Raw genomic sequence first — 16456 nt, 5'->3', positions numbered from 1 at the left:
GATGGCCAGAGTGCGATTGTGTGTGTGCGGGAGTTGGTTTGTCGGGAGGGAGGGGCAGGCTGCTCACCCACGTGCACCGGGCCAGTGCTTGCACTTTGAATGCCGTGGGGCTCCTGCCCGTGTCCGGGTGTGGAGATGCGAGGGTCGCCCCCCCTTGCCCCACCACTTTGTGTGTGTGGAGAAATTTACCTTACCTTACTTGGCCCAGTTGCCTTACTTTTATTTCCATCCCCGACCATCGCCGGATGGCTCTCGTTTCGCCGACGTCGCGGGGGGATGGGGGGATCTCGGTGCGATGCCTTGGGATGCGACTCGGCTGTGGGTCGCTCCGTTTGAAGGCGGCGCCACCGCGGACACAGCCTCGCACGCGCTGGTGGCGGGCGGTGACGGCGACACCTCAGTGCTGCAGCCGGCCTGGCACCCGTCGGGAGCGCTCTACTTTGTCTCCGACGCGTCCGGCTACTACAACATCTTCCGTGCCAGGGACGCAGGCGACGCGGAGCTAAAACCCGCGGTGCGCGCCATCGCCAAGGATGCGGACCTTTCCGGTCCAAAGCCTGGATGGCAGTTTGGCACACAGGGATTCGCCTTTCTCGCAGACGGGCGTGTCGCTTCCTTCTACGCGGGGGCAGCGAGCGACGGCGGCGACTGGGGCCGCTCGTCGTCTTCCCCGACAGCGAGGACTCGGCTGAGGCGGCAGCGATGGCGGTCGAGTACGGGGAGGCCGACGGACTGCCTCGCATCTTCTCGGATCTGGTGCCGGACCCTCGGGCAGCAACTTAAACTTTATGGGAGGTTGTCCCTCCTCGCCCGGAGGCGTGTATGAGTGGCACGTGCCGCCCGCTAGCGCAAAGCGACCGCCACGAGAGGACGCTGTGCTCCTCGCGTGCTGCTCGTCGCAGCGGATCGACGAGGCATACATCTCCAAACCCGAGCTAGTCGAGTTCCCCACCACGCTCGGCACGGCCTTTGCTTACTTTTACCCGCCGACGAACGCAGAGTGCAGCTGCTCGACGGGCGCGCCTCCCCTGCTCGTAAAGGCGCATGGCGGGCCGACCGGCGCTGCCTCGCCCAAGTTCAGCCCCGAGGTTCAGCGGTCGCTACGCGTACGGACCCGTACGCCGTAGCGGCGTACGGCTCTCTAATATCCGTTGGTGCAAGGCGGAAATAGACACTGTACAAACCGTTAATAAAGGACTACGTGAAATTCCTTTTGTCCTAGCTAGCTACGAGGAACGACCCATCGTTGAGTCTTGGGAGCTGACAGCTGTCCCAAAATGAGATCCTGCCCTGACGCAATTGTGCCCTGACGTCGCTCGGAGGGACGTCGAGAGCTCGAGGAAGCATACACTGCTGTTCTCTCGCGAATCGTGTGACGCGCACAGTCGCAATCCATGCATGCATGCGGCGAGGGTGCTGGGGTCGCGTCCCCTCTCCGCCTCTCACCCTCGCGCGGCACTCACGCCCCACCAGGCGCCACCGGCGGCGGCATGTCGCCCGCCGGCTCGCCGCCCGCAGACGCGTCCATGAGCGCAGTGACGAGGGAGCCGAGGTCGATGGCGCATCCCACCTGCCGTCCAATCTCAACCCTCAATCGCCCACTCTCGCCGATTCCACTCCGCCGACGGCGCGCAGCCCGCCTGGCCGCTCGCCACCGCGCGGTCGGCCGCGTCGCCAGCGGCGGAGGCGGCGGCGGCGAGCGCCGCACGGAAGAGCGCCTGCACCTGGCAGAAGCGGTAGCAGCCCTTGCCCGCGTTGTTCGCGTCATCGAGCGGGTCGAGCACCTGTGTCGTGAGTGCGCCACAATCGGTGAGTGAGCGAAAAGGGCTGGAGAGACAAGTGAGTGCCGCCGAGTGAGTGTCGCCCTCGTGTGTGTCGGAGCACGGGTCTGTCGCGCTCCGCATCTACGCCTCAAGATGTGGGGAGATGTGGGGAGATGTGGGTCCGCCCCTCGCATCTATGGGGCGAGCACGAGCAGCGGCTGCAGCGCGAAGGTGGCCAGGCCGGGGGAGGAGGCGCGGCCCACCAACACCGCGACCGGCCGGCCGCCCTTTGCGGTCGACCAGCCGAGCGCGTGTGACTCCGGGTCGTACACGCAGCCGAAGAAGTGGAGGCACTCGAGCACCAGCTGCGAGAGGGGAGGCGGCGCCGGCGGGGCGGGCGGCGGCGCCGGCGGGGCGGGCGGCGGCGCGTCGGGCGCACACACGCCGACCTGCTGCTGCTGCTGCTGCTGCTGCTGCTGCTGCTGCTGCTGCTGCTGCTGCTGCTGCTGCTGCTGCTGCTGCTGCTGCTGCTGCCGCTCGGAGCGGAGGCGCGGCGCGAGGAGGAGGAAGGAAGCGGCCATGAGGGTGAGGGCATACGAGGAGAGCCCGCCCGTGTACGTCGCCTTGAGGCCGTGCCGCCGCAGCAGCTCCTTGAGCAGCACGACCTGAGTGGAGGAGGGGAGGAGTGGCTTCTTCCTCCCATGGAGCGGCGCAGCGGCGAGCTGCTCTTGGGCAGTGTGTGTGTGTGCACCAGCGGCCGGAGGGGCGGGAGGCTCGAGGCAAGCCAGCGAACGAGCTGGGCGGCGGCGAGGCCTACGGGGGGGGATGGCTGGACGCGGTGAGGAAGGGGGCGTCCGCACAGAGCGGGACATGGCGGCGGGGGGGGCGAGGCCGGAGTGAAGCCGCGTCTGGAGAGAGAGGTCCAGCTTGAGTGGCGCCCCGCCGCCCGCCGCCGCAACCTATCATCAGACCACGCGCACGGTTTGGTGACTGGTGGGGCGCGGCTGCGGGAGCCGCCCAGCATCAACGCTGACTGACCACTATATATGTGTGTCTAGACCTCGATGTTGAGGACGGGGACGGCGCAGCGCTGCAGGGTCGCAGCGAGACCGATCGCCTCGAGGCGCGGCTGCAGTGACTGCAGCGCCTCGACCTGGCCCTCGACGGACGGTGCCGCAGACCCGGCGGAGACAGGCAGACCGACGACCACCTGCCATCATCCCCTCTGGAGTGATCGGCATCAGTGTGGCTGAGGGGGAGCATGCGGACCGACGGCCACCAAGTCGACGTCCGAGGCGGCGGAGGCGAGGCCGGTGGCGCGAGAGCCGTAGCAGAAGACGGCGGCTGCTGGGTGGACCGACGCCACGGCGGCCTGGATGCGGGATATGGGGGGATCTGGGGAGATGCGGGGAGATGTGGGGAGATTAGCCACGGCGGCCTGGATGCGGGAGCGAATCGCGCACGCGGGATGGTCGGCGGCGGCTGCGGCGGCGAGCTCGCCTGTGAGTGAAGGGGAATGGCACACTGAGAGGGTACTGTAGCGTGGGTGGACGCCTCTTGCGTGGTGAGCTCGCCGCGGACGGCGGCGAAGAGGGCGGTGTCCAGCAGCCGAACCGCCTCTTGCCGCAGCGGCGGGAAGGGATGCGCGGCAAAGTGGAGCTGGACCGAGGCCGGAGGCGGAGGCGGAGGCAACTGCTGCTGCCCTGCTCGCCGCCTCGGCTGCTGCCCCTCCCTCGCCACCCGGCGGGAGGGGAGGGCGGCGGGCGGGCAGCCTGCGGCGGCGGCGGCGGCGCTGCGGGCATTCGGTGGCTCCGGGTAGCGGAGGCGGTTCCTCGCCTTCTTTTGCGACGGCTCGAGGGCGCGGTTGGCCTGCTGGGACAACGAGTCCAGTAATGCTATGCCAGTGAGTGGATGCGCCACGGGAGGGTCGAGGCGTGCCTGCGGTGGAGAGCGCTGTGCCGCCTGCCGCTTTGAGACGGAGGGTGGAGAGGAGAGGCGCCTCGCAACGGCGCAAGCGGGCGTCTCGGGCGGAGGGTACGCGGCCGTTTGGGAGCCCTCGTTCACGCTAGCCCCTCCCGCTGCCGCAGCAAGAGCCTCTTCCGCCGCCGCAGAGAGAGGGACCTCCCCCCCTCCTGCTGCTGCTGCCGCCGCCGCCGTTGCGCGCAGAGGCAGAGGCCGGGGCGGCGGAGCAGTCGGTGGGCTGAAGACAACGGCGGGCGGGATCGGCTCGGCCGGAAGCTCCGCCTTCCCGCGCGACGCCGTTCGCCTGCTCATCCGCCCACCTTCCCGGAGGTCGTCGGCGGCGGTGCGAATGGCAGGTAAAGCGAAGGAGGAGTCGGCAGGTAAACCGAAGGAGTCTGGCTCACCGGCGGCGGCGGGCGGTGGAGGAGGTGCAGGCTGCTCCGCTGCCAGCGGTGTCGCAGGGAGAGGCGTCGGCGCCTCGCTCGCGCCTGCCCGCTGCACCACCGGTGTCTCGAGCGCCACACCAAACATGCGCGTGGCGAGCCCGGGCGTGGCGCGGGGACCGTCGGTGCTCTTGCGGACGATCTGTGCCCATGGCGTCTCGGGCTGCTCGTTCGTCCGATTGCTCTGCTCGTTTTCGTCGAGGATCATCGGGAGCAAGGGCAGCGGTGCACAGCACACAGCACAGCCCACCCAGCGAAGGGAGACGCTCAAAATTCAACGTGAATGAAGAAAAACTTCCGCGATCACACAAGTCCGTGCTTTGGGACATTCTACACCGTGCCAGCATGTTGCCAGGCGCATGTTCGGCGCAGGCGACCAAGGATGATCACGGCAATGAACAGGAAGAAATACGGCTCCGTGCGTGTCGTCATCATCTGTCTCGCGTCCACCCATACCGCGTTGGTGTCCAGTCCGAGCCTGGCTGTTCTTCACCTTTCTACCTAACCTAACCTAAAGCTCCGTCGAGGACCGGGCGCGCCCCTTACCCGGCGCGGCGTAGGTCCCACTCTGACGTATACTGGCTGTTCTTCACCTTACTACCTACCTACCTACGTATAGAGGGGAGGCATGGACGACGGCCCACTTCATCAATTCCACTCATCTTCTGGAGCCTAGCCCCATGCGGCGGCGGTCCGGCGGGCTGCCCCCAAGGCCCCCTGGGCCGCTGCGGGTTTTGGAGTTATGCTTTGGCACAGCTTCGGCGATGGCGGCCCCCTCTCTGGGGCTTGCATAGGCGGGGAGTCTCCCCTGCTGGTCTCCTCATTCCCTTTTTTCTTTTTCTTTTGAGCAGGTGTGCCGCTGCGCGGCGCTCGCGCGGCGTGCGTGCGTGCGTGCGTGCGTGCGTGCGTGCGTGTGTGTGTGTGTGGGGGGGGGGGGGGGGGGGGGCTCGGGGGCCCCCGGGCCGGCTGCCAGGGAAAAAGCAACGGTCATCGGCTCCTCAAGGTGGAAAAAGGGAAGGGGGAATGGGCGGCCGGCAAAGGGGTCCAAATGGGCTGGGCGAACGGGGAAACCCCCACTTTCCTGCCTCAAAAGGGGGGGGCTGTCCCGAAAAAGAAAAAACCCCGGGAAGCGGGGCGCAAAACTTTACCCTCCCGAACGGGTTTGTTTCCCTCCTTTCCTCGGGCTGGCCAACGCGTCTTCCTTTTGTCGGGGGAAACCACAACCACAGAATCGCCATAACCGCCAAAGGGCCCTTTTGAAACTGGGGCAAGGAAAACTGGGGCCAACTGGGCCACGGAAACAAGAAAAAACACCTGCTGCCCAAAAAGGTCAAGGCCTTGGCGGGGCGGCCCGTCCCCCCCGGGTCGGCTGGAGGAAATTACAAAATCGCCATCACGGCCAAAGGGGCCTTCTTTACCTGGGGAAAGGGCAAAAATGGTTGTCTAGGCCACGGAGAGGACCTGTCGAACCAGCTGCTGCCCAAGAAGATCGAGGCGTGGGCGAGCCGTCCGCCCACGCCAGTCTCTTCTGACGGCAGCGATGAGGACGAGTAGCTGCAAGACGGCGGGATACTTGTTTGGTTCCTGTGTGTTGTGTATGTATGTATGTAGGAAGGTGAAGAACAGGTCAGGCTCGGACTGGCACCGACGCGGTATGGGTGGACGCTGGACAGATGATGACGACACGCACGAGCGACACACAGACACAAACAAGCTCACAAGACACACAGCCAGCGGGCTGCCCCACATCCTGAGTGGGCGTACACATCACTCTGTCAGGCCACGTCCCCCCACACTCGCCCCCCCCAGCACTCCAAGGTGCCAAGAGACAAACAACAGCACAACAACACAGACAGGCGACAGGGGCGAACGTGTGAGACTAGAGCAGGCTTGCTCCGCCTCTAGCAATCTCGTCGCCGGCCGCAAGGCACGGACGAGACCGTGTGTGGGGTCTTGTGAGGTGTCTATGGACGCCCTCCTCACAGGCTATTGGCCAGCCGCTAGCCCTAACTCGCACTCATGGGTGACGACAGTTCATTGGATGGTTGCGAGCAGAGGCGCGTGTGCTGAATCTAGATCGCACGCCGTGGCATATGACTTGGGTAGGCGTGCGACCGCAGCGCGCCCGCCGAAGGCTCGACCGGGCGCGCGTGTCAGCCAGAAGTTTGCCAGTAGAGCGATCCTGCTTCCTGGTCTTTCCGAAGACGAGCCCCGCGCCACGGGTGCCAGCCGTGCGTCCTCGGGAGCCGCCTCTCGAGCCGCGTTTTTGTGAATTCATTTTTGTGAGTGAGTATTCTTGATACGAAACCACGACGACACACACCAGTCGACTCGCATCGGTTGCCTCCATTAACGGCGGAGCTATTCTCGCGCCCACACCACACCTGGCTCCAACGTGGACACGCCCATAGCTGGGGACACTACTAGGTCATGCATGGCATCAGAAGTTTTATCTCTGGGCCCCGAAAGGCATCTCTAGCAGCGTCGTTACGCATGCTCCCTCCCCTCCCGGGCGCATGCGCCTCACATCTCGCCCAGAGCATAAGCCCTTGGTGTGCAGCGAGACGAGTTTGCGCCATCGCCGCGAGCAGCAAGCCGCCCGCCGCAAACAGCCGGAGGCATCGCCGCCCCAGCACCAGCCGCGCCGCGATCCCGCGCCCGTCGACGAAGCTCCCCCCGCGGAAGACCGCGCGTAGCGACGCCTTGACGATCGAGATGAGCGCGCTCGCACACACACACACCCCGTTTTGTGTGTGACACTCACACACACACACACACACCCCGTTTTGGGGGTGTGAAAAAAGTATTTTTGCGTGCAGTGCCCGCCGTGCACGTCGGGTTCTGAACTGGGTCGGTCCAAGAGGCATGGACCACGAGTTCGGCTCCTCCGCTCTCTTTGACGGCGCCGTTGAGGACCCTTGCAAGCTCGCCGATGACGATCTAGTCTCCTGCTTCGGCTGGGCAGTCGGCGAGGCGACGCCGTCTTCGTCGCCGGGCGTTGGCGCCCCCTTCGGTGGTGGTGGAGGCGTGCAGTGCCCGCCGGGGCCCCACGGGGCGCAGCGGAACGTGGACGAGGTCCAGGCACAGCTGATGGCGGCGCATCACCGGCAGCAGAAGAAGCAGTACGTGCGTGACCTCGAGGACAAGGTGGGCGGCTGAGAAGAGGCGCTCTCGGCGCGTCCCTGTCCAGACCTTTCCTGGAGCCTCCCCACAGGTGAGCTTGCTCCAGGCGCAGCTCTGCCAGTCCTCGCGGCCGGCGGGTCGGTCAGGCCGCACCACGCCCTCCGCCACGTGCCTCCGACAACGGGCGGCCGCCGCCGCAGTTGCCGACGGAGTGGCCGCACAGCAGGCGGCGTCACACCTGCATCCCTCCTCACACCTCCGGCCCTTCACGGCCCCGCCTGCGGGCCGGCTGCTCGCACCGCCGCCTCCGTGCTCGATGAGCTCCCCATGGCGCGTCATTCTTTCTTCACGGGTTGACAGGCTTGCGTCGCCGCCTCTGTCCGCCCGGACAGCTCACAGACAGGAGGTCTGCGGCACTCCACCGGCTCTCCTCACACCTCCGCCTCCTCACAGCTCGAGGCGACAGCAGGCGGGCGGCAGTATCTGAAGCGGCAGCTCTCTTCGCAACTCGTCGATGGCGGAGACGGAACCAGGCCCGCATCTCCCGCCCGCATCTCGCCCAGATCTCGACCGCATCTCGCCCAGATCTTGACTCCTCTCCCGCCCGCATCTCCACGGCTCATGGCCCGTCGTGTCCGCCCCCGCACCTCCGGAGCAGGCGGCAGCCTCCCGCGGTGAGGAGGGCGGCGGCAGCGCCGAAGGGAGCCGGCGCCTCCCTGGCATGCGCAGGGGGGGCAGAGGCGGCCGCCACCTCGGCACTGCGACCGAGCGAGTCACCTAGGCGCGTCATACACATATATCTCGGGTAATCTCGGGTAATCTCGGGTAATCTCGGCGAGTCACATAGGCGCGTCATACACACATATGTCATACACACATATATGTCGCGGCTGGCGGGCCGAAGGGCGATCGGTCCATTCGCCATGAGCAGCATCCGGTCTGTGGCAGGCTCCTCGAGGCTGGCGGCGGGGGCGAGCGTGGCGTCGATGCACCCGGACGGGGCTCTCGCGCCGTCGGCTACGGATGCGTGGAATCTGGTCAGTCTATCCGACCGGCGAGGAGGCAATGCAACGCGGGGGCACTGACGGGGAATGGACTGATGCACAGGTCAGCTCTTCGGACCGCGCAGTCGCCCGCGCCGCCGCCGTCGCCGCCGCCGCCGCCGCGCCCCGTCCTTCGATGGCGCAGGGAGGGCGGGGGCGGGCGGCGGCGGGGAGGCGAGGTGTGCAGGCGTGTGCTGCAGCCAGCCAGCTGCCCGCCCTCACATTGGGGTGTGTGGTGTGTGTGGTGTGTGTGTGTGGTGTGTGTGTTGATTCGTGCGCAAACCTGTGCTACGCAGGCGGGCGGGGAGGCGGTGCTGCGGCAGGGGGGAGGGGTGAGGAGGCCGCAGGCGGCGGCGCCGCAGTGCGCAGGTTCGCCCGCCCGCGAGAGAGAGCAGTCACCAGTCCTTCTTCCTGGCGCTCTTCTCTGTCTAGTGAGTGCTAGCCGGTGGCTCTGACGCAGGCTCGGCGTACGGCATGGAGCAGAGCTACCAGTACTACCACCGAGGCGAGAGATATGGGGAGATATGGGGAGATATGGAGCAGAGCTACCAGTAACTACCACCGAGGCGAGAGGTGGCCGAGAGGTGGCCGAGAGATGGCCGAGAGACAGCACCGAGGCGGCCGCGCCGCTAGGGAGGCTGCTCTGTCGGAAGCTGACGAGCCATGCTCAAGTGCTCCCCCCCCAGGCGGCTGCGCGGTGCCGCCACACTTTGAGGGGTCGGGGCCGCTGCCACTCTACGGGGGAGGAGGTGCCTAGACACGTCCTAGACACTCCCCTAGACACTTTTGTGCTGCCGGTGCCCCCCCCCCTTTACCCCCCCCCCCCCCCTTGTGACGTCCCCCGTCGCCTAACTGACGCCGGACGAACGGCCCGTCCTTCGGGTGGACTCTAGGCGGCGCGTGCGGCGCGTGCGGCGCGTGCGGCGCGTGCGGCATGCCACCGAGCTGCGGCGTCTGCGCGGGGCAGGTCGCTGACCAGGGCAGCCGCACCATCCTCGTCCAACCTCGCTCCCGCCCGCAGCTGCTATTGTGGTACTGTCAGGTGGGCGGCCAGGCGGGTGCCGTGCCGGGCCTCTTGCAGCACGGGCAGATGCCCGCACCGCGCCCGCCGCCGATGCGGCAGCCGGCGGTACGCCGCCGCACCGCCCGCTGCCGTTGCCGCTCTACGACGCTCGCTTCAGTGTCGTATGGCTGTTCTGTCTGTCAGGGGAGGCCGTACCAGCCGCACCCCTACAGCCAGCCGCCTGCCGACTGCTCGCACGGCTGGCCGGGCCCGCCGCCGCCGAACGGCGCGCCAATAGTAGCTGTAGCAGAAGCAGTAGCAGCATCAGCAACAGTAGTTGGTAGCCGTAGTAGTAATAGTGGAGGAGGAGGAGGAGGAGGAGGAGGAGGAGGAGGAGGTGGTGGTGGTGGTGGTGGTGGTGGTGGTGGGTCGGACCCGACGCCGAACGGCGCACCAACGTGGCCGAGGCCTACCTTAAGGTAAGCTGAGATGTAGCCTAGACATAGAACGGCGCACCATGCCGCCGCACCGCACTGGTACCCCCTGACCCAAGGATCGAGGAGCCTCGTCCTCGCATCAGGCGCCCCGGTGCCGCCGCTGCGGCGCGCCTCTTCCGACGCGAACGGGCGCGGGAGTGGCCGAGAGTGGCAGAGAGAGGCCAGCCGAGAGGAGGGGAGAGGCTGCAGCGGTCGGCCAGCTGGGTGCGATTTGCACGGCAGGTTCGGGGGCGAGGTGGCGGGCGGCGCGGAGCGGCACGCGGTCGTATCATGCGCCGGGTCAGAGATGCCCTACGGCCCGCCGCCACCGCCGTCACGGCAGCAGCAGCAGCAGCAGCAGCAGCAGCAGCAGCAGCAGCAGCTACTGCTGCAGCAGTACGCTCCGGCCGACGCGACGGCGGGCGCTCCTCCTCCTCCGCGATGCCGAAACGCTGAGGCGAGTCGAGAGACGGCGACGCTGATTGGCGGGGCGCTCTTTCCTTTCATGCCGTCTGGTTGTGAACGGAGCCGTTTGCTGGCAGGTGAACGTTCTTGTCGAGCGGTTCCTAGCCAACCGGCGACGGAGGCAAGAGACAGCGGACGCCACACGAGACGGCAATCTCGGGCAATCTCGGGTAATCTCGGGTAATCTCGACGAAGGCAAGAGACAGTGGACGCCCATCTGGACGAGGCGAGAAGAGCAGCTCTACGAAGAGCTACACACACACACACACACACACACACACACACACACACACACACACACGCACACAATCCTCTCTCCCACAGGGCTGCGAAGAGCTTCACACATACACCTCTCTCTCACAAGCGACAGGCACGACACTACGAAGCACGACACGCCAAGGAAGCCGTCGCTCATCCTCCGACCCCACAGAGATTACCCGAGATTACCCGAGATTACCCGAGATTACCCGCCCCACAGGTGGAGGACGCGATCGGCGACGGCGACCCGGCGCAGTTTGCCTTTTGGAGCATCGACCGGCCGGAGCAGGCGGCGCCCAGGAGCGAGGCTGTGAGGCAGTGTTTCAGTACCAACAGCGAATTCGTCCATCAACCATCAGGCGCCGGACGGAGCCCGAGCGTGTGATTCATAGTTTTAATGATTACTGATGAGTGCGTGAATCGAGCCTCAGGCGCCGGACGAGCCCGAGGCTCGCGTGCTGAGGGCACTCGCCGACGAGATTGGTATCTCGGCGCAGCAGCTCGGCTCGCTCTCGCGCCACCGCGCGGCGATCCGCGCACAGCAGGCGGCGCTGCAGCGCTGCCACGCGCTGCTAGCAAGGGCCCGCGCGCAGGTAGTTGAGCCGAGGGTTAGGGATAGGGTTGGGGTTAGAGTTGGGGCTAATTAATCAGGAATAATTACCTACTCAATCAATAATTACTCGCAGGTCCACGAGCACGTCAGCGCCTCCGCCGCGATCATGCTCGAGTTGCGCCAGATCCTGTCGCCGCTCCAGGCCTCGGGGCGGCTCCTCGTCGAGATGCGGCGAGATGCGGCGAGGTGAGCCGAGGGTTGTTGCTCCCACAGGTCGCAAAGTTCCTCGTCTGGGTCGACAGGACCGCCGACTCCCTCCGCCGCACGTCGCCCACGGCCAGGTCCAGGACACGTCCATGACATGTCCGAGACATGTCCGACAGGCGGGCACGTCTCAGGTCGACCGCGGCCGAGTCTAAACCCACTGTCGACGGGTCGTTGGCCGGTGTCAGGCACTCCGACTCCGTCCGTCTGCTCACTCACGCGCGCGAGGGGGGCGGGCGGGGGGGCGGCCGCGGCGGCCGCGGCGAGCGGCACGGGCGGACCACGAGCAGCCACGGCGAGGCTGAGTCGCGCCGTCTCTCTGAGTGATGCACCAATCGGTGAACCAGCCAAGTGACTCGTAGGCAACGGCGTGGCGCAGCTCCCCTCTTCCTCCTCCTACGCCCCCTCCTGCTCCTACGCCCCCCCTTCCGCATCCGCCGTGCTCCCGGCGGCGGCGGCGGCGCCGGCGCAGGATCCGCCCGACGCCGCTCACCGACTAGTCGGTGCTCGTCAAGGAGTCGATACCTGACCTAGGCGCCCGAGCCGCCCGCGCCGTCTCCAGTACGGAGATGTACCATCGTGTCTCATCGGTGTTGTTGTCTTTCTTCTTAGGTGCCCGAGCCGCCCACCGCATCTCGTGATGCGTCGAGCACGGCGTCTACCGCTTCCGCGTGCTCCGCCGCCCTCTCTTCGCCGCTCGAGGCCCACTGCCCACCTCTCCGCCCCCCCTCTACCCTAACCCTAACCCTAACCCTAACCCTAACCACTGCCCACCTCTCCGCCCCCCCTCTACCCTAACCCTAACCCTAACCCTAACCCTAACCACTGCCCACCTCTCCGCCCACCCTCTACCCTAACCCTAACCCTAACCCTAACCCTAACCCTAACCCTAACCCTAACCACTGCCCACCTCTCCGCCCCCCCTCCGCCCAGCACTTTCGGGCCCATCTCGCATCTCGCCCCCACCCCAAGCCGCAGCCCCCGGGCTCGCTTCTCTTCGCCGCACGAGGGCGGGCGAGGCAAGGGGAGGGAAGCCAACACTTCTACACACAGGCGGGCGAGGCGGCCGGGCGCGACGACGACGCGCCGCAGCGTCTCGCCCCCCGCGCCGGGTGCGTGGCAGCGCCGGCGGAGGGGGGAGGCGGCGGCGGCAGCGACGGCGCAGCTCAAGCTGCGTACGAGGGCGGGGCGGCGGCGGCGGCCTACCCAGATGTCGCCGTTAAGCTCGAGGAGAGGTGAAGGGAGTTGAAGCGTTGCCGGGCAAGGCAGGGGAGGAGGAGCGGGGTGGCGGAGCAGGCGAAGGGGGGGGGGGGGGGGTGGCGTTGACTCGCGTACTGCAATCGCATGGTTCTTCGGTGGCCGCGACAGACTAATTTCGCTTGTGAATCAGAGGCAGCTCGGGTGGGCCTTGTTCGGGGAGTATAGCGTCTGAGGGTTGGATGTACCTCGGACACATGGGGACATGGTTTGAACACCTCTGTTGGTGTGTCTGTCGTCAGGTGCGGATACCCGATATACACACGATACAGTGGGCATATTTTGTATCGGCCTGAGCTGTAATCGCTCGTACACGAGAACTTTGGTGTGGAGACACGGCTCTCTATCCTCTAGATCGATAATCGAACGTGTGCTGCGACCTTCCTGCGTCGTGCGTGTGCGCGCGTGAGTCGCGTGCGCAGCGCACGCTCCCTGGGGACAACCAGGCTGGACAGAACAAAATAAAACATTGAACTTCCTGGTTCGTGATCGATGCTCATCTGAAAGTGGACACAAAAAATGTTCGGCCCTAACGTCGAATCTCATCTCGCGATCTCCCGGGGAGTGTTCCTCTCGACGGACCCTGGGTCGTGGGCTATCGCTTATAGACGTGAATAGGGCCAAGATGAGGTTGCATCCTACTACTACTACCGCTTTCCGGAGATAGCCGCCTGCAGCTGCTCCCAGCGAGGCTCGGTCAGCAGTTCCTCCGTGTTGACGCTACATAGCGTCGTGTTGAGCGCGCGGACCTGTTTTCATAGCTGGATATGTGATCGGATGCCTTTAGCCGCTGCAAAGCGTCGTGGGGAGCGTGCGGACCACAACGTCGTGCAGCGGTTCCATGGGGTCTTCCCACCCAGGCAGCAGCGTATTCTCCGCCCGGACGGTCTTTTTGAGCATCACCTGGAGACGCGCAACCGGCAACTCAAGGGGGCACGGCGAGTGCCATCTGAGCGTGCCAGGACACCCAGCGTGCAGGGTGGGCTGAGTCGGGAAGCGGGCGCGAAGCGGAGTGGGGCGGGAGTTGAGAGAGTAGACTCGCGCCTGCGCCCGCTCCTTGTCGAGGCAGCGCATCGGGATTTTCGCGGCCCACTGCGTGTCATATGCGTCCAGCCGTTCCCGCACCAGCTTAGGGGTCGCGCCGCTGTCTAGGAGGCCCGTATTGAAAGCAGAGGCCCGGTAACTGCAGATGGTCGCGCCGCCCTGCTCCGCCCCGCCCGCCGCCGCGCCGCGCCGCCGCCCGATGATTATTAAGTAATAATGAATTAACAAATAATTAATTACCCCACCCGCCGCCGCGCCGCCCCGCCCTGCGCCGCCCGCTGCCTCGCCGCGCCGCCGCCTCGCGCTGCCCGCCGCCGCGCCGCTCCGCCGCCCGAGGATTAATATTTAATAATTATTACCCGATTAATAACGTGTGTGTGTTTGTGTGTGTGTGTCTGTGTGTTTGCCTGATGGCAGGGAAGTCCAAGGCAGCGGCGAGCGGCAGGTGGCGTCGGCGACGTACTCAGGACACGATGGCGAAGCCCACAGCGCAGCATGCGCGGCAGCAGCTCGCCGGCGGCCCGCGTACTCGACCCCTAAATAAACTCAAAGTCCACCACAGCCTCCAGCCACCGCCTCCACCCTCGAGCCGCCACCGCTGCCGCTCTCGACGCCGCCCACCGCGTCAGATTCCAGCGACGCGCGCGGTGAGCCGAGTCGCGGAGCCGCGCCGCACCAGCAGCAGCATCAGCACCATCAGCACCAGCAGCAGCAGCAGCAGCAGCAGCACCAGAGAGAGAATAGCGCCTGCCGCTCTCACGCAGCCCGCAATCCGCCTGCCGTGCGCGATCGACGCTCGCAGACCTCCGCGTAGAGCACCGCGCAGTCTCCTCGATGACCAACGCAGTCCAATCCAGCAGTGCAGGATGATGTACAGCAGTGCAGCATGAGGCGCCCGCAGAAGCGCTCGCAGAGCGGCGCGCAGCACCGCGCACGCCACGCTGCGGATGATCGTGCGAGCGCAGTGCGCGTCGGCGGCGAGCCGCGGCGCCAGCCGTCGCTCGAGAGAGCGGCGCCGCTGCGAGCGCGCAGCAGCCGCCGCGGCAGAGACGAGCCGCGGCGACGGCCGCAACTTATAACTGCCATTGGCGGTTAGAACTCGTGATCGGCGTCGCACTGGCACTAAGAGAAAAACGCTCGTGAGGTAGTCCTGAGCCTCACAGACTCGGTCGCATTGCAAACCACCGCGGCGCCTGCTCGAAAACCGGGCCTACCACCGGCACCGGCGGCGCCTGCTCGAAAACCGGGCCTACCACCGCTCTCTCTGCCTACCACCGCTCGAAAACCACCCTCTCTCTGCCGACCACCGCTGTGATCACTCGTCAATACTGACCCGCTCGTCAAATACACACCGCGCTCTCGTCTCTCGCCACGTTTCGTCGGTCGAGCCAGCTCTCACGCTTTGCCCGTCCGGCCTCGCGGCAACTGCTGTCACAGCCAGTCCCACCGTCGCCGTGGCAGCACACTGGGCAGACCACTGACCGTCATACCTGGCTACTACCCAACTTCTTCCTCTGCCTCATGTGCGGCGTCCACGCGTACCGCCATTACTCCCGTGGCAAGACGGTGCCGGCAGCGGCCGTTCACCACCTTCTGCGAGTTTGCGTGATGGAGCTCCATGAGCGGCACCATCACGGGCACTCGCGCTGGCACAACATCCAAGCGAGCCTGTTGCAGTGAGCATGAAGGTAGAAAGGCGGGTGAGCATGAGACCGGCTGTCTCGAGTGTGTCTGGACAGGAACTGTGTCATTGCGTGCTCTCTCGTGTCACGGGATTCAAGCAAAAAAAGATAACTGACTCTATGACTATGTCTTGTGTCTCCTTTTACCAGGGTGACGGGGTCCCGGGAACCATCAACCAACTTGCAACTAACTACGACAGCGGGAAAGCCGCCTACAGCATAACACACTAGCGCGCGCTCTAACGTACTAACGGGACCTTTGTCCATTACCCTCGACGTCCACGACAGGACAAGTCGCCAAAGAATACTTGTACACGCGCGCGACACCATGCCTTAGGCGGCTCTCACTGGTGTACGAAGCGCGGGTAAGCAGACACTCTCAAGAGGGGCGGCGCGCGGGCGTAGCAACCCGCGCCAACCGTATCTGCGGTGTCTCTCCCGACGTGTAGGTCTGCACGTATTCAACATATCCACAGCCTCCAGTCGAGCATGCTCTGCGGCATCGCCTCTGCAATATCAACGCGACTGCGGGCGATGAGCGGTGTGGGCCTCTCCACGTCCTCAAATATCGCAACGGACGACAAAGGTGGTGCCGCCAGACGCAAAGGTGGCGAGCATGAGCGAGTCGCCCAGCGCCTGCTCTCGGCGGGGCGGCGTGTGGGCCAGACATCTCGGCCACGTATGTCGCTGTTGGCTGTTCATCTCTCGGCTTGCACCGCGGCTTATCTCGGCTAAATCTCACCAGGTTGGAGGCCGGGTCGTACGGTGCTGCCTCGCAAGTAGGGCTGCCGGGGGACGAGGGAGGCGGCGGCGACGGCGAGGCGGACGGAGGCGGCGGCGACGGCGACGCGGACGGAGGCGGCGGCGACGGCGAGGCGGACGGAGGCGGCGGCGACGGCGACGCGGACGGAGGCGGCGGCGACGGCGACGCGGACGGAGGCGGCGGCGACGGCGACGCGGACGGAGGCGGAGGGGTCGGCGCGGCCACGCTGACGACGGTGATCTTCGCGTTCATGCGTGAGTGCGGCCCGCAGAAGTAGGGGAAGTCCCCCGGCGCGGCGAAGGTGTGCGAGAAGCTCGCCTCGTCGACGAGCCTATCGAGGGGGGGGGGGGGGGGGGA

General features: G+C 66.0%; 5 protein-coding genes across 5 annotated transcripts in view; 3 read left to right on the top strand and 2 right to left on the bottom strand.

The window, feature by feature from the left end:
- Window positions 1-295: 295 nt before the first annotated feature.
- Window positions 296-1127, top strand: EMIHUDRAFT_220750 (hypothetical protein; the record flags this gene model as incomplete). The annotated part of the gene is made up of 2 exons (XM_005757039.1): window positions 296-713; window positions 817-1127. The coding sequence occupies 2 exons, from the start codon at window positions 296-298 to the stop codon at window positions 1125-1127; spliced, it is 729 nt and encodes a 242-aa protein (XP_005757096.1).
- A 456-nt stretch (window positions 1128-1583) lies between these two features.
- On the bottom strand, window positions 1584-4376 carry EMIHUDRAFT_107579 (hypothetical protein; the record flags this gene model as incomplete). The annotated part of the gene is made up of 7 exons (XM_005757038.1): window positions 1584-1784; window positions 2027-2128; window positions 2213-2428; window positions 2824-2973; window positions 3043-3135; window positions 3300-3535; window positions 4130-4376. The coding sequence occupies 7 exons, from the start codon at window positions 4374-4376 to the stop codon at window positions 1584-1586; spliced, it is 1245 nt and encodes a 414-aa protein (XP_005757095.1).
- A 2657-nt stretch (window positions 4377-7033) lies between these two features.
- Window positions 7034-11339, top strand: EMIHUDRAFT_107578 (hypothetical protein; the record flags this gene model as incomplete). Its single annotated transcript, XM_005757037.1, has 10 exons — window positions 7034-7315; window positions 7383-7432; window positions 7950-7965; window positions 8631-8703; window positions 9021-9083; window positions 9228-9301; window positions 9377-9463; window positions 10757-10846; window positions 10968-11129; window positions 11223-11339. The coding sequence occupies 10 exons, from the start codon at window positions 7034-7036 to the stop codon at window positions 11337-11339; spliced, it is 1014 nt and encodes a 337-aa protein (XP_005757094.1).
- A 3541-nt stretch (window positions 11340-14880) lies between these two features.
- EMIHUDRAFT_360164 (hypothetical protein) lies at window positions 14881-15442 on the top strand (the record flags this gene model as incomplete). Its single annotated transcript, XM_005757036.1, has 1 exon — window positions 14881-15442. A coding segment is annotated over one exon (299 nt), but the record flags the coding sequence as incomplete, so codon positions are not given.
- EMIHUDRAFT_439104 (hypothetical protein) overlaps window positions 15440-16456 on the bottom strand; it is a 2716-nt gene continuing 1699 nt past the window's right edge. Inside the window, exons 5-6 of the mRNA XM_005757035.1 lie at window positions 16079-16431; window positions 15440-15972 (exon numbers count right to left, since the gene is read on the bottom strand). Coding sequence (XP_005757092.1) covers window positions 15716-15972; window positions 16079-16431 — 610 coding nt within the window. The 3' untranslated portion in view covers window positions 15440-15715. The remainder of the gene's footprint in view (window positions 15973-16078; window positions 16432-16456) is intronic.

This window comes from Emiliania huxleyi, assembly GCF_000372725.1.
Source record: "Emiliania huxleyi CCMP1516 unplaced genomic scaffold EMIHUscaffold_93, whole genome shotgun sequence".
NCBI lineage: Eukaryota > Haptophyta > Isochrysidales > Noelaerhabdaceae > Emiliania > Emiliania huxleyi.
This window is presented reverse-complemented; position numbering and strand designations above follow the sequence as displayed.